The sequence below is a fragment of the Centruroides sculpturatus genome, unplaced genomic scaffold, assembly GCF_000671375.1.
Source record: "Centruroides sculpturatus isolate CEXI.00-Female unplaced genomic scaffold, Cexi_2.0 scaffold1337, whole genome shotgun sequence".
Classification (NCBI taxonomy): domain Eukaryota; kingdom Metazoa; phylum Arthropoda; class Arachnida; order Scorpiones; family Buthidae; genus Centruroides; species Centruroides sculpturatus.
In genome coordinates, this window is record NW_019385460.1 from 54,555 (window position 1) to 70,494 (window position 15,940).

The 15,940-nt window shown below is 26.4% G+C and overlaps 1 protein-coding gene across 1 annotated transcript; it reads left to right on the plus strand.

The window, feature by feature from the left end:
- Positions 1-1,014: 1,014 nt before the first annotated feature.
- Positions 1,015-5,162, plus strand: LOC111639220 (venom nerve growth factor 2-like). The gene is made up of 3 exons (XM_023385018.1): positions 1,015-1,317; positions 4,622-4,762; positions 5,148-5,162. The coding sequence occupies exons 1-3, from the start codon at positions 1,063-1,065 to the stop codon at positions 5,160-5,162; spliced, it is 411 nt and encodes a 136-aa protein (XP_023240786.1). The 5' UTR covers positions 1,015-1,062.
- Positions 5,163-15,940: the final 10,778 nt, after the last annotated feature.

The window sequence follows — 15,940 nt, forward strand, 5'->3', positions numbered from 1 at the left end:
AGACAAGTCGAAGAATCTTACATTGCGCTTCGATCCTAAGGCAGATTTAGCAGTACTGAGAGTTCGAAGTATCAGGGAGAGAGATCTGTAAGATACGAACTGTGCGAAGTAACAATCACGAAACGGGCTTCGTGGAAAGAAATGGTGAGAGATAAACTGCGAAATAAAAGGAACCTTTGCGAAAAGGCACAGGGAACTCTGTGACCTCAGAGTACGGGTTTTTAGAGTTCGCCGAATTCAGATGCCAACCCGAGATGTTCACTAGTTTTTGAGACGTTCACCTTTAAATTAAATTGTGTATTTTCTCTCGACAGCGAAAATTTCTAATCGTTCGTTTTTGAAGAATTTATTAATGTAATTTGACCCATCCGGATTCGGTCCTGGGTCTTTCAGAGCGTTTCACTGTCACCGTAACCGTTCGGCCATCGTCCGGTCCTTGAAATTTGTTAGAAAACGTACGTAATGTGTACACATACAAGCAGCGCCAAATTTTTCCTGAGTGGCTGAATTTAGAAACTTAACTTTATCTCTGAAAATTGAAACGGCATACTCAGGACACTAATAATGCCAAAATAGTTGAGATTTTCTCAGAGAACGTCTACTTTTTAATATGGTAACGCTGTGTATCCCTGTAAAATTTATTCTAAGTATCGAAGATGTTGGAATCGCCAATGTTTTTTCTAATTAAAAATTATACGATTGTTTTTATAACTGTTATAACATAAGAATTAAGTAAATAATAATAATTTTCACTTTAATTTATGCAAAAATTTTGAATATTTTAATAATTGCATGAAAACATACTAATTAAAAATTTTTTAATATAAATTCTGAATTATAAAAGAAAACGTGAATAGCATTGCATTTTAAATTTAATGAACTCCGTAGGTGTAATTTTAATCTTGAAAAATTGATTAATTCCCTTGACAGGTAATTAAAAATGACAAAAATTCAGATTAAGATATATTTTCATTGTTTCTCTCTTTTTTTCCCCTTTTGCAGTTTCATTTTTGGAATGTGCTTCTGATCTTAGAAAATTTTCTTATTTCTCGTAACTTTCAAATGGCGATGTTAGTCAACATTTCTTTCGAGAAAAGTGTCGAAAAACAAGACGTCTGTCCCACCGAAGCTAGATGGGTTATCAAAAATTATGCACGGAACATCTATGGTAAGCCAGTCAAAGTGCTTCAACGCTACTCTCTGAACAGAACTCTAGTTTATCAATATTTCTATGAAAAGCACTGTAGAAATTGGTTTGGCGAAGGAACTGAAATGGACTATGGTCGTGAAGGAAAATGTAAAGGTATTAATAATCAGGTAAATTCTTTTCTAATTTTTTAATGGAAAGCTTTATTTAACACTGCTTATTGTTTAATGTGCTATTATTTTATTTAGATTTCATAATGTTTTCTTTTATGAAAAGTGCTTTATAGATCTACATCATTAAGTTGTTATTTGCTAAACTGATTCTAATTATAGAATTAAATCAATAACAATGCATAAAACAATATCTATTAATAGAAATGCGGTGATCGATAGCACATTATTATTTTTATCTAATTAATTCTTGTTGATACTGATATATTTGTACTTATATTAGCTAGTCGCAGGTTCGAACCTTGCCACATGGAGTTTTCCGAGTTTTCACTGTCTAAGACACGTGAAGAAAACTCTAGATGGGCAGTCCGTTGGTGAAACTCGAACCCACGATTAACTACCAAATAACTAATATTTCAGTAGTTTTGTCCAATCCTCTGGTCAAGGCCGGCCTTCTCTATAAACATTTTGGGGCCCTAAAATATTTTTTTAAGTAAAATGATTCGAAATAAACGTTATTATGTAATGTGTATTTATTTCAATATGCGATTTTTTTACCATGTCATTAATCATTTCAGAAAAATTCCAATTTTTTGACAGTTTCCTTTTCGATGCTTAATTAATAGCAAGTGCATTTAAGCGTTTTTCACACATACTTGACCGAAGATAATTCTTTATTAATTTTAATTTGCTAAAAGAACGCTCTGCTCTTGTTATAGTCTAAAAATATGTTAAAATTAAAAATGAAATCCAAAATTTAAGAACAAAATTTATTTACTAAATTAAAAGCAGAGATAAGAACAGTTGTTTTTTGCTTAAAATAGTTTGTTGATACTATTAATTTTTGACAATATTGTAAAGCATATTGATAAGCTTAAAATAAATGGCATTTCTTGTAATGAATCCAGTAAATCTTACTGCTACTTAATGTATGTTATCGTTACTTGCACCAATAAATTCTTCTAAGGCATTATAAGTTTATTAAAACTGTGTAGACATTGCTTTGACTTCATCTATTTTGGCTTTCCTTCGAGTATCACATAATGGTTTAAGCGTAATATATAAAAACTTAAATATTTTGTATAATTTTCCATCTTTTTGTAGATACAGAAAATACGCAGTATAAACGTTGCAATATTCGGACAAAGTTTTCACAATTTATACTACTGGAAGCAGAATCACAAATTAACAAATTAAAGGAATGTGATAAGCAAGGTTCATAAATTTCACGAGAGTTAAACTAATTATTCTAGATTATACGCCTTTATATTTTCCCTTCATATTGCTACCGTTATCGTATGCTTCACCTCTACAATTCATAATATCTAAATCATACTCACCTATTCCTTTTAAAAGCGCATTTGCTAGTCCTTTACCAGTCACATCATTTACTTCAATAAACCCTATAAATGATTCATTTTTAATTAATTTTTTGTCTACAAAATTTACATATTTAATAATTATTGAAGTTTGTTCCTCGTGAGAATTATCAGGAGTACAGTCCATTTGGATACTGTAATAGGCCTATGTGGCTGCTTTTAAATCGTCTTTAATTTTATTAAGGACTTCATTACGTAAAGCAGCAACAATTTCCTCTTGAGATCTACGCGCCAAATGATACACAACTCTTTTTCGTATTTTTAATTCTGTTTATATGATCCATTAGCACAGTGTCATATTTAGTTAATAATTCTATTAAACTTAAAAAATTTACATTATTCTGCTTTCCTATTATTTTATGGAATCCTCGAAATGGCAGATTATTACTTGCTAAAAATAGAATGGCATCTACAATTCTTTGAAATAGTAATTTTAGAGATCTTGTTTCTTTATCGATCTTCTCTTATCTTGTTTCTTGATCGATCTTTTTTTTTCGAAAATAATACATAATAAAAGCAAAATACCGGGTCTTGAGCTTCTGAGTAAATTAACCAGTTGCGAAGCATGTTTTACCATTTGGCATTTTTTTAAATAGTACGATGTAGAAAATGATCTACCTTCAACATTCTTAACGAAAGCGTCTTGATGTTTAGGTCCGATTTTAATATAAAATAATCTAAACTTATCAGTTATAATATTTGACCACCAACATATTCACTTGATCACTATCGTTATTATCGTTTTCACATTTACTATATCCAATACGTTTGTATAATCAGACGCTTTTTCGACGAATTCCAGTCTACGTTTTCGTAGCTCGTTTGGCGTTTTCTTCTGCAGTTGAAGTTTGAATCGCAACTGCTGAAGTTGTGGCAATTTTGTTGTCAGATTTATTTTGTAGCCATGAAAAAAAACGTACTTGTGACTTTTTGAGATTTTGCTTTTCTTCTTTTTTTTCTTTTCTACTAATTTCCTTTTTTGACATCCAGAGGAATACTTACTTGGCATGCACATTATGGGTTTTAATAATAATTATTATTTTTATTCCATGAATTAGAAAAACGTTAAATATGTAGCTTACCTTTTACAATATTTTTCAACAATACTTAATGGTGTGTTTATTTTTTCGTTTGTGTACTTCAGTTTCACTCTTATCTATCTCCTCTGGTGGATTAAAGATGATTTATTAAAGGGATTCAAACTGCTTTCGTTGGTTCTACATCATCTCATTTTTATTAATTAAAATAAACCTGTGTGTTTATACGCTGAACAGATTCACTTACACGATTATTTTATTTATCGTTTATTTATATTTTCAATTTAGAAATATGGATAAAAATTTAAGTAAAAAATAATATAAAATTTGCCCGATTTTAAATATTTTTGCGTTATTTTTATAATAAATTTTAGAGATGTTGACAGATTAAAAAGAATTTTATATCAAAATGAAAATGCAGTGTATATATCCACAAAAAAATAAATGTGAATTTTATTTTTTGTGTAGGCCGAACATTAAAAGTTTCTTCTAATATTTTTAAACAAATATTTAAGCTTCGATTGTCTACTTTCTGAAGCTTGACCATCGTCAATATTTGTTTTAAATGCCGCCATATATTAATGTTAAAAGAATTATATTTGCTAAATATAATTTCTGTTGGTAAATATTGCTAATTTTGATATAACTGTTTATATTAGTGTCTTGAATTTACTATTTAATTGCTGTTAGCCTATCAATTTTAAATGCTTATTTGCCTTGCTTCTTGATCTATTGTTAGTGTTTGTGTGCAGTGTCAGTTTACAGAAGTTATTTTCATTCCAGGTTATATTTAAAATTATTTTATGAAAATTGCTATTATATAAACATATGTATATTTTTTTATAATTTTATTTTATTTTTTACTAATATTTAAAATTAAATTCACAGATATGGGTATCCAGATGTAGACAACAATATAGCTGGATATATGCCAGAGTGATTAACAGTGGAGTCATCGGATGGGATTTTATAGCCATCAAATCTTCTTGTAGTTGCACTATATCTTTTCCAGATAATAACATTAAAAACGTAACTAAAAATTAATTAAAAATATCCGTTTCCTGTATTAAAACTTTATCATTTTCTGAAGTAACTTCAATACACAAATTGTTTTAAATTATTGAAATTTTAAAAGCTGCAAATGTTTTTATTTTTTTTAAAGAATAACTCTTTAAATTTCTATATACATCGATGTTAATTTGTAAGGTTGCTTCTGGATACTTTTAATGAATTAAAATTTTGTCTAAGTTTTGTGGTTTCTCGATTTAAAAATACATTTTAACAGAAACCGACTTCTCACTTTTGTTCGTGTTCTCTTGTGTAAATTACTGAATTGGTTAGCTGATGAGCTTCTTTTTTATGATCGGAAGTTTATTCTGAATGATTAAAAAAATTGTAAATTAATTTTTTTAAGAAGGAAAAGTATTGAAATGCTTAGGAATGGAATTGGAACGTGGTAATGAATAAATTTAAAACCGTTTCTTTGAAGTAACGATTGACTTTTGTAGTATCAAAATTTAAATTTTTAATATATAATAACGTATTTCCGGTATCATAAGTTGATTTTTTTATAATTTATATAAAGTGATTATATAAATCAATCTCTAAAACCATTTAAATTGTGTAAAAAAAAAGTCTCCTCCATTAAACAATTTATATATCATTAAGCAAGTGTTTGTTACTATTTTGGTCATTGTTTTTATATCGAAGTAGAAAATTAAGTATATTTAAATTCGAAATCGATAAAATAACCAAGAAAATAAACATTAAAATATCAATATAGAACTTTTCTTTTTTGGTAATAAAAGCTTTCAACGTTAACAAGTAATGGCGACAGATATTGATATATACGAAAAAATAAATAAATAAATAAATAAAATCGATTTTGTAGATTTAAAAATACTTTTCGCTGGAGTCTCGAGATACACGCAATGTGATTTTATAATTAACACGAGGATATGATAGATGTATTGTTTAGTTTTGCGGGAACGAACCCACGATTGCTATTGTATCGGTTTTTCAGTATAGAACTTCGTAGTAAACATACTAATGATCAATTCTTGCAACAAAGCACACGAATTGAAAAGTTCAAAATCTGATATACAATTAACTGATTGGAAAAAGTCTTTAAATTGTATTTATCCGACATTTTCTTCCAAGTTAGATACCAGAAAAAAGAAATCTTTTCAGAGAGTTCAAAATTCTTTTTAAAGGAAAAAAAAACCGGAATTTTTTTTTCTTTCGAAACCTATTAAATTTATAAAGTTTATTAAAGAAAATAAACTAGCATGAGATTTTAATAAAGTGTTTTTTTTTTAAGTTAGTTACGAAATAAACTTTTAAAAAAGTTTTTTTAAAGTTTTATTTTTTTAATACGTCGACAAAACTTGCGTATCAACATTCATTTATTAACGCTTAAATAGGTTAAAACTGATAGGAAAATAAAAGTGGTTTTGGTAAAATTTTATTCGAACTAGTGCTGATTAAAGATATTTTCAGTGCTCTTTTTATATTATTAACATAAGAGTAACACGATTTTTAAACGTTATTAATAATAAATACTGTGCTTTTTGTTCCGTTTTAACTGCATCATTTTTCTTCTTTTAGTTGGTATCTCGGCTCTCTTCGTAATCGTATGAATATTCTATGATAATCGTTGCTTCTGATGTCTGGAAATTGAGTAAAGTTAATTATATAATTTGTAATTTTTTTTCATTTTTCTTTCTTTTTATGCGTTTTACTTACTTTTAGCCGATCTTTTCGAGAGCAGATAATATAGATTATTGAGCCTAGTTGAAACAGATTTTGATTGATTATCGAAAGAAGGAGATAAAATGGCCGTTTTTAAGGTGCACAAAAGAAATATCGCTAATAATATGCATCTGTATTCCATCTTGATTATCTATATAGTCCCCTGGAAAATGCGTTATAGAAATTTAAGTCGCATCCTTCGTGATTGATACACATTTTAGTATTTATAGTACATATAATATTTATATAAATACACTTTAATATAATTTAAATATAAATTTAATTTTCTAAATGGTTAAACTATGAAGCACTCTTTACAAAATTTAAAACCGCTAGTAATACACGAATTATCTTTCAATTATAATATATTTAATATGAAAAATTTATTTATGAGACAGAAAAAAATTTATTTTATGAAATTTAATACTACTTATGTTATTAGAATGAGAAAAATGTCTTACCTCGTTTGAATCAACCTATCCAACTCTTAGATCCTGAACTGAATCAGGGTGCTGCTCCTTCAAAATAAATCTTCTAGTTTTCATTTCATCGAGTGTGCATGCGCGAAATGCGAATTTCCTCCTCCTCTTCTGATGGAAACCAAACTACTGAAAGTATAAAATAACTTATCTTCATCATCATCTATTCATGGATTTAATAATAATATAAATCCGCTTCCAATGCTGAATTTCGTATAAAATCCCTATCTATAATTAAATATCCCACACCTGTTATATTTTCCACTATTTTTTACATCACACTCAACTGTTATATTTATAAAAATTGAAAATTTGACGATTTACTGAATAGTAGTAATCTCATTTTCTGAACTTAAGATTAAATAACACGTATTAATTGCATATAAGTTATTAAACTCGTACTAAAGAACTTAATTTACGGTAAGTATTTACTTTAAATAATAAACCTGTTGATATAATAAGTTTCTAGTAAAAATTTATAAGCTATTTTAAAAGATTATTTCCATTTTTTTTTTATTTTAAAAGGAATTTTATTAGTAAAAGAAGCAACAGATAAGTATAAGGTTACATTATAAACATTGGAAATTTTATTAAGAGATGAAATTTGCTTCTTATGTACACGTGTATTAACCTTTTTTATTGTCTAAATTGGAAAAAAATATAGTTTTAAATGCTTAAAATGTGAAGAAAAATGTTTATTTAAATGCATACTAATATAGAAAGACACTATCACGGAGGAGGAAAATTATATATTAAAAATTTTTAATTAAGAAATTTTTATAAAATATAAGCAGTTTATGAATAATTTACTAAAAAGAAATGAAAATTTTTATTTAAGAATTTTATCACATTTAAATATTTACATATAATTATAAAGGAATTAACGAAAGTAACTAGATTATATACTTCTAATTAATTTAAGTATACTTAAGTTTTAAATATAGATATTATTCGATTATGTTTTAAGATAATATCTTTCTTTATTTAAAATTCAATTGTTATAATTACTTAATTTTTTTCCATAAAAAAAATTACGGCCGATTAATTAAATTTCAGATAATATTTAAAAGTTTAGAAATTAATTAAAATAATTATTTATATTTATGTAAAGTATATTTTTCCGGAATAAAAACCTAGAAATAAAGAAGAATTAAATATAAATTTGAATTTTATTTACATTTTAAGTAGGCTTTAACGTTTAAAACTAATTTAAACTGGATAAAATGACTGCCTTTGTTATATGTATAAAACAAATAAACTTTATCATAATAGATATTAATGAGAATTCTCTTCAAATAATTTTATTTATTTTATAAATGTTTAAAATTTCTTCTTTCCTTTTCCTGTTTACCAATGCTTTATACACTCTTTTCTAATTTTATTTTGTTAAATTTTGTATATTCGGGTTTAATATCTTAAAACAATTTTATCTCAAAAAACCTAATGTATATAAAAATTTATATAATTTTGTAAATGAATAAAATATAAATTAATAAATTTTAAGGCATTTTAGCCTTAAAAATTAAGGCATTAAAAAGTTGTAAAATCACTATAAGTGTGGTTACAAGTTGATGTGATAGACTCTTAATAATAGAAATTAATTTACAAAATAATAGAGTAAAAAGCTTTTTAATTAAAATTTTATATATTTAACGATGACGAAATTATATAATCAAACGAGAAATAAGCAATTTTTATTTAAAACTAACTAAAATTAATCTGTTATACTATATATTGGGCTGCAATTTTAAAAAATTATAGACCTATTAATTCCCACGGTCATTTTGTCTGTCGTTCCTTAATTTCGAGAACGGAGATAGATGGATAAAAGCCGAGACCCTATATGGAAATCTTAAGGAAAGGAGATCCCGATTAACTATATAAGAATGTCTGGTACAAACCGTAAGTCACGTTATTTTCAATTTAAAAATTTTTCCCTGAAAAATGTTAGATAGATGACGGGCACTACTCTTGTTAAAAGAAAAGTATGATGTAAGGGGCAGGACACTAATAATTTGAGGTGGAGAGCATATATTTTAAATTAAATAAATTAGAAATGTGATGAAAATTATAGCCCAACATTGTCACGATGTCACAACAATTTTTTCTCGTTTTTACTTTTAAATTATCTTTTTTTCTACTTTTTAAACTAAAATTTTTCTTTTCTTTTATTGAATCACTCCAAAAAATCAAAATTCTATATGTTTTTCCTATATTTTATGATTAATTTAAATATTAAAATGATAGTGAAATTGCGACTTATTAAAAAAAATCTTTAAAAAAAAAAAACTAATTTTAAAAATGAAGAATTTTATAAACTTTTATAATTTATTTTCTAATAAACAAAATTTAATATTTTAAATTTTATAAATTAGAAAAGTAAAATTGTAATATTAAAATATATTTTATTNTAAAAATTAGTATAAATTTTTAATAAAATATATATTTTATAATTAAATTGAAACTAATATTATGAACATTTTTAAAGATTTCATTTCTTTTATAATTGGATATATGAGACGTTACTATAATTAAATCGAAAGAAACTTTAATTAATGAGTATTAAACATATTTTTTATTCGCGGAAAGATGTTTTTATTTAAAAATTTATATTAGATTTTAAAAATAAAAAAACTAAAAGGAGAAAAAAATTAAAACTCTTTTCGGATGAGATTTGCATACTTAAAAATATATTATTTACTAATTTTCTATATATTTTATGTAAATTTCACTCACTTTAATAAGAAAATTAATCTAATTTATTTGAGTTTTGCGAAAAATCGGATTATTAACGACCTTATAAACAGGTAAATTGAGTAAAAATCATTTGTTGAATTCGATCTTTTTTAACGTTTTTCTCGATAATAATTCTAAGTATTTATAATGATATTTTATCGTTTAAAATAATTATTTAAATAAATAAACTTTGTTATGATCCTAAGCTATAACATATAACAGACCCTTTCTCGCTATTAAACAATGTTAGAGCCTACATAAAATGTGAGGTCCTAAGCAATTTGTTTTGCTGATGTACAAATTCAGCCCTGTTCTTACTAAATTTTAATTATTTTGTATAAAAATATTTTATATATAATATGAATTTTTAGAGTAAGGTAGGGACCTCATTATAGCTGAACAAGTTTGGACTATTATTATACAGAGCCTTGGAAAAATAACTGGAGTCGATTATGGTGGGCCATAATGGGGCACCTTATCTTATATACGGTAGCTTTTATATGAAATTTATTTTCGTTGAATTTATATAAATATCACTTTTAAAATGTATAATTATAAATATCGTAATGATCAGGTTCGTTTTAAACGGATTCGAGGTCTCTGGCCAATTTCTATAGAGGCTTTATACAGATAAAGTTATAGAAAACAAAATAAGACAAGAACTACTGTTATAACCTGTTATGCTCATACATTAATGCAGCCCTGATTATGTTTAATAATAAACCTATACTTCATATAAAATAACTTCATTTATTAAGATTTCGAATGATTTTTGTAAGTTCGTAACGTTTAAAACTTGAGTTATTAAAGCTTAAAACTGCACAAGGATTTTTGGACACCCTGTATAAAATATATATAAACTTTGAAGTATTATAAGACGTTAATAAAAATGAAAAATCTCTATTCTACTTGTATATAAGTTGTTATTCTTGCGACTAATAAAAAAGATTAAAGACAAAGTGTCATCTTGCCATTGAAACAATAGGATTCACATCAAAAAATGTTTTAGTTTTTATTTTATATTATTAATGTATTCTAAATTTATTAGTTATATTCTTTAATATTGGGAGTATGTAATTATGTTTTTGTTACTCTCGTACATATCAAATGTATATCCGATATAACTAAAAGGAAATATTTACTAAAGAATAAAAATATTATTAATTTCGATTAACAATTTTCAGACAAAAACGAAAATAACTAAGTTTTCTTTTTCGTTCACATTTCTTGCTGTTTCATACACTTTAAATGCTGATTTGTATATGAAATAATTTTTAAAAGAAAGAGTTACCCGTGGACTGTGAAATGCGTTCAGTCCTTATATAAATTTATTATATGATATAATTTATATTAATTTTTAAATGAAAATTTGTTAAAATTTTACAATAATTAATTACAAATGGGTACACGCAAAAGCAAAATACATATTTTGTATTTAAATTAAACAAGTCATCTTTCGAAAAATAGCAAAACATTTTAATTTTTAGTAATTTCGACTTTATCAAAATTCCTATGATGATCTCTTAGTCATTGAACTCGTCCTTAAAGACTTATTACATTAGGACTTGTTATTCCAAGGAAAAAAGGAGTCACACACACACTACAGGCTAATACTAGTTTATCAGAAGACTTTTCTGTATGCTAACAATTCAGCATTTCTGACCGTAAATGCTCATCAGCAGAAAGTTACGAAATAATCTAAAAGATATTTAAAACCGGTTTTTACTATTACATTAAAAAAAAATAGCGGTTACAAACAACTGTTACCACTTACCCAAACATTGCGTTACATAACACAACATAAAATTAATTTTCTCATAATGGACACTTAAAATATGCCAACTTAATTATTTATTTCAATATACACGTTTAAATATTTAATAAGTTTCGCTTTAATATTATATTTAAATATTAAAGCGAAACTTATTAAAACACTTAACTCAAACCCCTCAATGCCTCTACATTATGCAGATTTATAGTTATAAACGCGATCTATGTTTTTAGTGGGCCACGATCCAGAATTCTTCCTAAACTATTATTCATTTTTTTAAGTTTTTGTTGCAAATATTTTAAATTAATAAGCTTACGCAAAAGATAGGAAGCAAATAATATACGAAATATTGAAATTCTTATATATTCAGAAAAATACCTGTTATTCTTGTTAGCTTAGACCATAATCCGTTACTGATACAAGTGTATAAAAATTATACAAACGTATATTTTATACTATTAAAATGTCACTTGTCATCACTTGTCGCTAGTTAAAACGAAAAAAAAACATCAAAATTATCAACTAATTTTTTTGAGTAATTGCATTTTTTTTCATTATTTTTCATAATTATTTCTTAATTAATAAATATTTCATAATTATATAACTTGATGATTAAACTTAAATTACTTAATCATTATTTGCTTAACAAAAATTACTATTAAATTTGTTATAAAAATTCTCTCAAACTGAAAATCGAAGATTAAATTCTCTTAAATTTAGGCTTTATTCTAATATTTTAAATATTATATTAACTTTAATATTTATTTAAAATCTTTTCGTTATACAATTTTTATAGTTTTATAAGAATATTAAATATACAGTAATTTGAAATGCTCTCTTAGAAACAATTTATAATTATCATAAGAAGTATTAATAATGTAATGAAATTTATTTTTTATATAAAACCTATAATCTATAGGCCTATATATAATCGAGACGGGTTGATGATAATAATAATAAGCGTAGAGCCCAAACGGTTAGGAGTTGAAATTTGGTACACAGAGTACGTCACGAGAACGCATACTAAGAAGGGATTTTTCGAAATTCCCCCCGCGGGGGAGAGGGATAGGATTACGGCTTCAACAATGGAAGTGTTAAGAGAAAGCGACGTGCAAGATTTACAGGTGCAGATGCGGTTTTTTTGCGTTTTTCGAGAGATCGAACATATTTTTAGACGCATTAAAAATTCTCTAATTAATCTGGAAACAGGTGGACCTAATTCTTGCATTCTGTGAAAACGGGTAAGATTGGCTGTAATGTAATAATTTTAATCTTCGCTATCGTTACTTTTTGCCCGAGTAACGCCGGGCTTATCTGTTAGTTTTAATAATAATTTTTTTCAATTATTATTTCATTAACATGAATTTCATAAGCCATATTTAAGTATTATTGTAGATGAGTTCATTAAAAAATTTAAACGTGTAAAAATCTTGATTTGTTTATCGGTAACAGTTTGAAAAATTACTGTAAAAAATATAACGTATCTTAACGATGAACATAAACCATTTTATAAGATGATAAAAATAATGGCAAAAATATAAAAACCAATATGAATAGGAGAATATAATATAAAATTCCCTAGAAACTGATAGAGGTAATTTAGAATATATAAATTATCAATATATATTCTGAGAGTTTATTAACATACCAAATCGATACATTTTCACACTGTGACGTTCCATTTCCGAATTGTCCCCGCCATCCATTTGCTAGTTTTCTAGCAAAGTTCTTTTCGCGATTTCCTAGTTATTTAATAAATATTTTTAAAAATATATTTATTATATAACTACCCGAAGTATATAATATGTAAGTGGTATGAATATTATATAAATTATCTATTTGTATAGTAGCAAAACGAAAAAATAGGTTAAAGGATATAATTAACATCATAAATAAAGACCAAAAAATATTAGGAAAACAATTGGAAGCTGCGGGAGCCATTTGTGAAATATCATGTACAGTACGTGTGCTAACCAGAAGAGAACAGGAAGAAGATTGGAAAAAAGGTTAAAGGAAAAAGAGGCGGCAATCCGTTTAAAAAGACAAAAGAATCACTCTGGTACCGATACTGTTATCAGTTTAATTGTAAAATGATTAGAAATAATGTTAAAATATTATACAAAGCTAAAAATTTGTTAAAAGGAAGAATATTGAACATTTTTGTATTAAAAGAAATTATGCAAATGTTATTATCCTAAATACGGTATGAATGTAGATGCTAGCTGGGACGAATAATACAGTATAAAGGAACAACAGTTGGTGAATGAATGTATCCACTAATGAGGCCAGTTAAAACTCGCGAAATGCATTTGGAATATATGAAAAAATTTAAAATATAAGTCTAGTGTACGTTGTTATTAGGTTTGTTTGCCTTGAAAAATTACTCGAAATCGGATATAAACTGTATGATATTACTGGTTAACCGTCTAGAGAGATTTTATTTTTAGATTTTAACATTTTAAAGAAGTTAATACCGATCCCACTGCTTTTATTTTTGAACTTATATTTATAATTATTTCTTCTATTTTTTAAAAAAGCTTTTTTATTTAAAGACAAAATTAACAAAATGAGTACAATATTATAGATAAATATAGATGCAAGAGATATAATAAACTGTATTATTTCTCTATTTAATTAAACTGTTTATTTATTTCCTGTTGTCGCCTTGTATTTCGACATATCTAGTGATATAGAATGTTTTTGAATTTCTTTTGAATATTTGAATCAAATTTCTATCATCAGTAGATGACTGGTAAGCTTTATTTAAGTTTATAATTCTATTTATTTTTTTTATTTATAATTTTTATTATGTTAATGAATATTCATTGCATGAGGAACAGAAGACCGCTATTTCCATTGTTGCTTATATACGGAAATTTTCAAATGCAAATGATTTTCTTGAAATTTAGTGAAATTCGTATGAAGCTTATCTAAATTTAAATAAATTTAAAAACGAGGTTTTTTTTATGTATTAATCAACAATGTATTGGCAATTTATTTGCTATGATATAGTGTTTGGCTATACGCACATTGCGTTAATAACAAACTGATATTAATGCAAAGATTTAAGAACTTGGGGACTTAAGAACGTTAGAAGTAGATTTAAGTAATTAATAACGTCTAAAAATGCTTTATTCCCTACTTCATATTTATTTTTATTAGTCTTATTTCTCTTTAACGTCTGATTTATAATTAGCATTTGATCAGAAACACAATATCATACGGCAAACATCGTGAAAAGATTATATAGAGTATTTCGTCGTCATATTGTCACTATCCATTATCATGATGATGGAGGTTACATTATGAACGACGATATTCGTATTGTGCTAGAGGAAATGTATTGGAATGAAATTATCAGTCATCATTTTTAGATAATTCACAGTGTTTTTAAATCAGACTGTTTTCCTTATAGAAATTTTCTGATTTAAAGTCTGAAAGTTTTTCACATTGGACAGTAGATGTTGAGCTAGAGAATTAGGCTATTTGACGGATTGGTTAGCCAGGACTTTCCCGATAATTAATCCCGACTCTAGGGCGCCCAAGGGGCTCATTGCATTCAGGATTCCTCAATACATTAGCTCTCCAAGACTTCAAAACTGCATTATAGGAGGTATCATAGAGTATTCCAACAAAGTTCCTGAATTATTTCGTATTAATATGCCAAGTATAATTGTTTTATCACTCTCCAAGGAATCACATTCTGTACTGAAGTGCCTTCATCTTATATAGGTGTCTGTTAAGATTAAGTTGTTTCTATTCATATTTCAGGACAAATCTGTATTCTGCAAATACTTTGATACTATTCCAACCAATGACATGTTCTAATCCCTTAAGAATTTTATCATGTTATGAGATCCTATGTGTTTAATGATTAGTGCAATTCATTTTATCAAGATTTTAATTGTTTATACCTAATTCTTGCATTTTCCTTTAAGTTTTATTCGCCAGTATAAGGACCACAAGCAATTCATTTTAACACGTCTATATTTAAAAAGCATTGATCAATTCTCTAACACTGTTATGGTGACGTTATGCAACGATGTCCATTTTACACATTTTCTTCGATAATGGGCTAAATTTATTGGAATGCCCTAAATTTTGCTTTAAAACTTCATCGTTCTTTCTAAATGATTATTTTTTCTTAGAACAAAAACTTTATATACAGTATATTGTACTGTACAGTACATAGTACAGTAAAACCTGGCTATGGCGACCACTCACGGTCCCTTAAAAAAGTGGTCTTTTAGACAGGTGGTCGTCCAATACAGGTGGTGCTGTAATACCGTATTTCCGTACGTATTTTGTGCACTTTTTAGTCATTTCTACTAAGCAAAACTCGAGGCTAGCAAAAATAAGCGAATTTTTTCAACGATAGGGCTATATTGGTATTGTATTTTATTCTTATCGGATAACCCGATTTACAGGAGTCGTCATGATATTATAAGACAGATTTAATACCAAAATTTT

Bases quoted from the DNA above. Each gene is read 5' to 3' on its own strand.
- LOC111639220 (XM_023385018.1), top strand. From the start codon at position 1,063: ATGGCGATGTTAGTCAACATTTCTTTCGAGAAAAGTGTCGAAAAACAA. The intron at 1,318-4,621 runs GTAAATTCTTTT...TTAAATTCACAG, and splicing joins GTAAAGGTATTAATAATCAG to ATATGGGTATCCAGATGTAG.